We start from the raw sequence: 6,509 nt of genomic DNA, 5'->3' as shown, positions 1-6,509 counted from the left end.
TTTGTAAATTTAGAGAAATATAAATAAATACAAATGATAGCACGAAACCCGATTTAAATAAAGAACTAAATTTTCTATTTTTTTAGGTCACCCAGTGAGAAAGATTAAAAGATGTTATGGAATACTTTTCAACGCACAGCCTCGATAAAAGTTATGTAACAGTAAATTTAATAACACATTGAATATATCATAAAAGTGATGGCATAAGGTGTTATGTGTTGTTTAACATGCCGGGTAGAGGGATTAGTTTCATGTGCTTACTCCTCTGTTACTTGCAAACAGTTACAGGTAAGAAAATATACTTTACTGTTTTAAAGATTTTATAATATAAAGTTCAGTCAATTAAATTATTTAGTTTAAATTAAATTTTTAACTTCCCGTAGAGCTATACCCTTCGTGGGTCTTGGCTTCCACCACGATCTTCTTCCATCTCGGTCTATCCTTCACCGCTGTTTGCAAAGATATCTTTATTCCAATATTCCCGAGATCTTCTTTAACAAATTCAAGCCTCTTCTTCTTGGATTTTCCTCAGAGTCTTATTAGTTACGGGATGGTCTTTAAAGCTCTGATATCGGTTATTCTTTCCAAGTGGCTTGACTGTCTCAGGCTTTGTAACTTCTAGAATCTAATAATTGTTGTGTTCAAATAGTGATTTATCCTTACACGACGGCGCTATCTTATCGTATGGTCCAATATTTTTCACAGGCATAAGTCACAACTAGGCGGATTATCTTTTTGTACATATTGAGTTAGTTATGTTTATTTTCTACACTACAGAGTTACGATAGTAAAATACTTCACTTATAGATAGTCAACACGTGTCAATGGACAACTCAGGAAATGAGATTAACGACCGCATGAACAACGGAAAAGATGGTCTCGCCATTTCCAGAGAAATTTTCAAAAATATAACAAAGAAACTACGCGAAAGTTTCAAGAGCGAAGTCATTACTGACGTGAACCAACATAAATTGCAAGGTAATTGTAGTTCAATCACTAGAACGGAATCGATTCGTTCTTCAATTTTCAGTTGAGTATCAGTCCCGTTTGCATTAAAGTTTCTCTTTTGTGTAAAAGCTTTGCAGAGATCAGATGTTTCTTTTTGATGTCATTGTTTGACACAAACGTCAAAGGATCGAGGTCATAAAAAATAAACTTAAATCAAAGTTTTTGTTCATTTTAATCGTTATTAGTGCAGAAATTAAACGGCTCTTCCTTTAAGACTGGAAAAATTGTCATAGTACGACAAAAATTTGATGTAATATAAACCGAACCTTGTACGTGGTCTTCTACAGTAATTTTATTAACATATCAGTATTTTCTCTACACGAATGGTACAATTCACAACATGGAAATTAATTTTCCTGTTTGAAACTTAATATAATTATTTAAATTAATATATTTAAAAATCAATTAAATCTAAGAGAAATTAAAATTTCGACGCTAGTTTCTTCGAATCCACATATAATAAACGTAGATACAAAAATGTAATAATTATGCCAATTAAGGAAATTATTAAAAATGAACAACGGCGTATGGCTGGTTTATATTAGAAATTATAAAAATTGAAATTACAACATTTTAATAATTTTCAGTAAAGTCAGAAGAGCAACGTAACTTTGCCCCTTATCAAGGTTATCATCATCACGAGCAACACTGGGGACCATACTTTGAGGAAAATAATGTCACTCAGATGGTAGCGCACGTTGGAGCGGAAGCATTGTTAAATTGTCGCGTAGTTATGCTCAAAGATAAGACGGTAATTTACTTCTGCATCGTCATATTCCCTTCGTATCTGTAGACAGTCGTAACATGGGTATAAGCTCTAATCTCCCGCAAGCAAAAATGAGATGTTCTTATTAAAATTTGTTAAAATTAATGGGCGGTGAAATAAAAATGATATAATTAAGTAATTATGTTTAATTAACTAAACACATATATTATTCAAACAATCTTATAATACATTAAATAAATTCTCTTTTTGCGATACTTAAAAGGGAAGCAATTATATAAAACACAGCAAATGTATATAGTGATGTACTTTATTTTATATACTTTCATGTATATTTTCTATCTACATTACTTTTTATGAAAGTATCGTTATAAAATAATATTTGGAATTAAACAAATATCTACATTATAATTCTATATTTTATATTATATCTAGGTTATGTGGCTTCGTAACACATCCGATGCAGCTCAATTATTGACAGTTGGAAAAGAAGCCCATGCGGGTGACAATCGACTTTCAGTGAAATATCAATATCCAAACAATTGGAGACTTAGTATAAATCCTGTAAGAAAATCAGATGAGGGTCTTTATATGTGCCAAATATCAACTCATCCACCCAGGACAGTATATACAAATTTTACCGTTTTACGTAAGTATTTAATTTAGATAATATGCATATTTATACATAAAATATAGTGCTACTAATGTACATTCAGTACATCACGATATCTCCGGAACCATAATATTTACAGACTTGAAATTTGGTATAAGTATTTGTCAAATAGAAATCAGCTAACAATGAGATTGGTAGAATAAAACATGTAAGAGATTGAGAGGAAGTTTGTTAAAAATGCACATTTTCAGACTAGAACTCTTGTAGGTATAAATTTAGATAAAAAAATTATAGGTGTGGTAAATATTACCAAAATTGGATTTTTTGAAATTACACCTGTAGAGAGCAAGTGCCACGCGAAGCGGGCGGAAGAAAATAAGTTTATTATATAAGGAAAAACTTTAATATTTCACGATAACTTCAATTATTTATGTACATTTTGTTTAAAGTTTTGACGTAAATTGTTTTAAGTGATCATTGACATGAGGACAAAGTGTCTCCTGTTATCCTGTCACCATATTAATAATAAGTAATATTCTGCCACCATAACAGATTCTAAAATTTAATGTCGTAAATAAATAAGAGTACAAAGGTTTGTTACTTTACAGCGCCTGTTTTAACTATTAATGGAGACAACATGCATGTTGTAAAAGATAGATTTTATAAGGCAGGCAGTTCAATAAAACTGACTTGTGTAATATCAGACGAATATCTTCTATCGATGACCACACAAATGCCAGTAACACCTTCGATGGTTAAAATAACCACTCCAATGACAACCACACCGGAGGTAACTACGGAAATGACCACAGTGTTCAACAGATTAGAAATAATCTTGAACAGAAGTTGGAGCATCGCAACAACAACTATTACGTCGACAGTTAGCATAAGTACAACCACAAAAACCATCCCTGAAATCCTTGATACAACTCCAGTGGCGACCTCTACAACTGCTAAGCCGGTAGAAAATATCTATGGATTACTTTGGAAAAAGCAAGGAAAGATTTTCAATGAACATGTAACATGGCGAAACATCAGGCAAGCATTAAATTTAATCAAGTTTGGTTTTTTATATTATTCTTTTATCTAAAAGTTTATTATTCTTTGTGCTAGAACTAGGGGGTCACTTCCACAACAAACTCAAGCGGGCTTTTTTTTTCGTAGTAACTTTCAAATTCACAAAAAAAACCGCGGGGTATTAACCAGCAAAAATCCGGCATAATCCTTACATTGCTCCGGCAGCGGAAGGGAGCCTACAGGATTCCTACACAATAAATTAAAAAGGAAATGTGTTTTCTTTTAAGGATTCTAAATTGTATAAAACGATCCACATAGAACATTAAATAAATACTTTTTTTAGGCTTCATAAAAATATTAACTCTTTTTTGGGCAATTGTCGTCATTACCTAGTAATAAAATAAAAAAGTATTAAAGATTCTTGTGGGCTTTTCTCAGATCAGATTACGTTTGGAACCCTCCTAGTTTTAAGTTGAAATTTGCCATTGTAGTACAGTTTAATCTCATTCTATTTTCTATTCTATCTATTATCTTGTGTGGAGAGTATAAGAATCTTACTTTAAACGATTCTGTTTTAGTAATAACATTTTGAAATACGGAATGCACAGTTCCCGGCCTCCTGAGATGAAATGTGATTAACCACGTAATTATAATAGTCTCAACGGCATCAAAACGCAACACACGTTTTACTGTTAACAATAAATAATAATGATCTAAACCAGCCAACTCAATGGTATATTTCTACTAAAAGTATTACAAATAATTTTCAAAAATTTAACATTATTGGCGCTGGAAAGTTAGTGTATGTTTGATGTTTTCAATTTTGATTTTATCACATCGTTTTGTTCCAGCGCTGCAATTACCATTAAGTCTGCTTCACAAGAGGACAGTGGCCTTTATACATGTCAGTTGAATAACCATTCACAGATTACTACTAACGTACATGTGTTGATTGGTAAGAATTTATATTTGTTGTAACAAAAACTACAGTATTTTTAATTTTAAAAATTATTGTTAGTAAAACGTGTTAAGTTATGAATTATTTATTACATATTACACAATCTGTCTTCCCCTTCCATATTCCCTCCTTTTTGTCACCGGATGTATGTAACGCACGAAGGGCATCCATCCCTTTGTTGTGAATGTTCTGCGTCGGCGTTTTTAATGCGTACAGCAAATGTGTAGAATAGTTTGTTGCCTTAGTGTCCTTGTGAAATATGACGTAAGTGATTGAAATGAATGAAGGATTGATTAATGAATATTAGGTAATCTAAAAACAAATAAATTTTAGTTTGCATGCGGCGTTTTCTTTGTTACTATATAAAAAATCATTTACGTCATCATTTCAGCTAGCACGTCCCATTCAGGCGAACAGGAACGCTCGCGCTCAACAAGTTCACTTGTATTTTTTGTCTGAAATGAATAGACATCCATTGCTGTGCTTACTAATTCGTGATTTCCTCTCCAGAACCTCATGTCTTGAGAGGCCATGTATTCTGCATGTAGTATTGTCTATTCACTGCCAGTTCAACTTCCTAATCCGCTGTCATATATCCATTACTTTCTTTCGTCTACGCATCTCCTCTTCTATATTGACAGAGAGCTTTAGTACATCATCAACATGGAATCTAAACATCAGACAAACGAATTAAACACTTGTTGAACTAATATTACAAAACTCAAGTATAATAAGTAAAACAAAAATAAAAAGTTTAAAAATTTTGTATGATGATAAATATTTAATGAAAATATTATTTGCAAACTTGATAATCGTGTACTTCTGTTACAGGAGAAAATCAAGCAGCTGTTCACCATGACACATGGAATAAAGGATCCCTATATTGGCAGCCTTACAATAGAGCGATACTGTTGGCTTTGTTTTTATTGTTTGTGGTGTAAACTTGAAAGGCGGAATTGTATTTATTTCAAGTGTTCCTCTGTGATTAGAAAGACATTTTTAATATATCCTAGTTAGTTATACTTCTCAAAACAAAATAAGAGCGACATGGTGTTTTCAGTGAAATATAGTTACGGTTACTATAATTTCATTAATGCTATAATTGGGGAACCTAACGCTAAATCAATGTTATATTCCTAATTTAAATTAGTATTAAACAAAGTTTTGACAAAAAATGTTAGCAAGGGAAAGGAAAAAGAGAAACCAAAGGATTTACATAAAATATTAAAATATATGTATAACAAAAAATATTTAACAGTGTTATTGTTTCTTATTTAATGATTGATTTCTTTGTAATAAATTCAATTAAAATTTCAATATACATGTGGCCCTTATTTTGTTTTGCGTAACATTAATGCAAATGTATCATACGTTGAACAAGAATTGTATATATTATTACCAATTAAATAGGACATAGGCGAACTCTGCAAACATGTTACGTAAGCATTGCATATAAATATTGATGATTTGGTTATATAGATGTCGTAAGCAATTTTAATATCAGTGCAGATTAACAATGTAAGTTTGCAAAAAAAAGTTTTTTTTAACGAAATGGACCAAGAAATAAATAATGTATATGTGATTTAAATGTTTTATTCTTTTACGTAGAAGATTTAGACAAAATGTTAGTTAACTTAATTTACGTGCCATTGTTAATAATAATCAAATTAATAATATGTTTGGACGGAATCGTCAAAATATTTCAGTTTTTGTTAATTCTTCTACCGCATGGGTTAGCGGTAAATATCTGTAAAATTGTTAGTTGTAAATAGTAAGACGAGAATGCAATATTATAAGAAATGAAGACGAATTTTATAGTCTCGCCTACATTTTAAGATATTATAATGTCTATATAAAATACAAACTAAAATAAGATTAAAATTTTTGATGAAAATTTGTCACCGTTTTTTTTAATCAAAATTTAAAAGAGAACGCGGTTTTAATTTCCTAAAATAATTAAAAACTATGAAAGCTATGAAAATTTAAAACTTATAGGTATGTTAATATAATTTATATGCATTTTCAATATGTAATCAGAAATAATGTGAAGTTACATAATAAAATAATAATAAACTATTTATAAATGTTATTTATTCACTTTCGTCGATGAAACTGAATCTGGACTTCCTTTTCTTGTCGATCATTTATATTAATTTGTGAAGTTTGCGCTCTTCCTGGAAACTCTTTGT

The 6,509-nt window shown here is 30.8% G+C and overlaps 1 protein-coding gene across 1 annotated transcript; it reads left to right on the top strand.

Moving 5' to 3' along the window:
* The first annotated feature begins 245 nt into the window (after positions 1–245).
* Positions 246–5,261, top strand: LOC137923481 (uncharacterized). Its single transcript, XM_068766741.1, has 7 exons — positions 246–288; positions 808–978; positions 1,596–1,759; positions 2,168–2,381; positions 2,954–3,383; positions 4,214–4,317; positions 5,152–5,261. The coding sequence occupies exons 1-7, from the start codon at positions 252–254 to the stop codon at positions 5,259–5,261; spliced, it is 1,230 nt and encodes a 409-aa protein (XP_068622842.1). The 5' UTR covers positions 246–251.
* Positions 5,262–6,509: the final 1,248 nt, after the last annotated feature.

The sequence above is a fragment of the Battus philenor genome, unplaced genomic scaffold, assembly GCF_028537555.1.
Source record: "Battus philenor isolate CCGP_79_NKW_IND1 unplaced genomic scaffold, ilBatPhil1.0.hap1 SCAF_21, whole genome shotgun sequence".
Classification (NCBI taxonomy): domain Eukaryota; kingdom Metazoa; phylum Arthropoda; class Insecta; order Lepidoptera; family Papilionidae; genus Battus; species Battus philenor.
The sequence above is the reverse complement of the archived record's forward strand: the minus strand, read 5'-3'. Positions and strand labels throughout refer to the sequence as shown.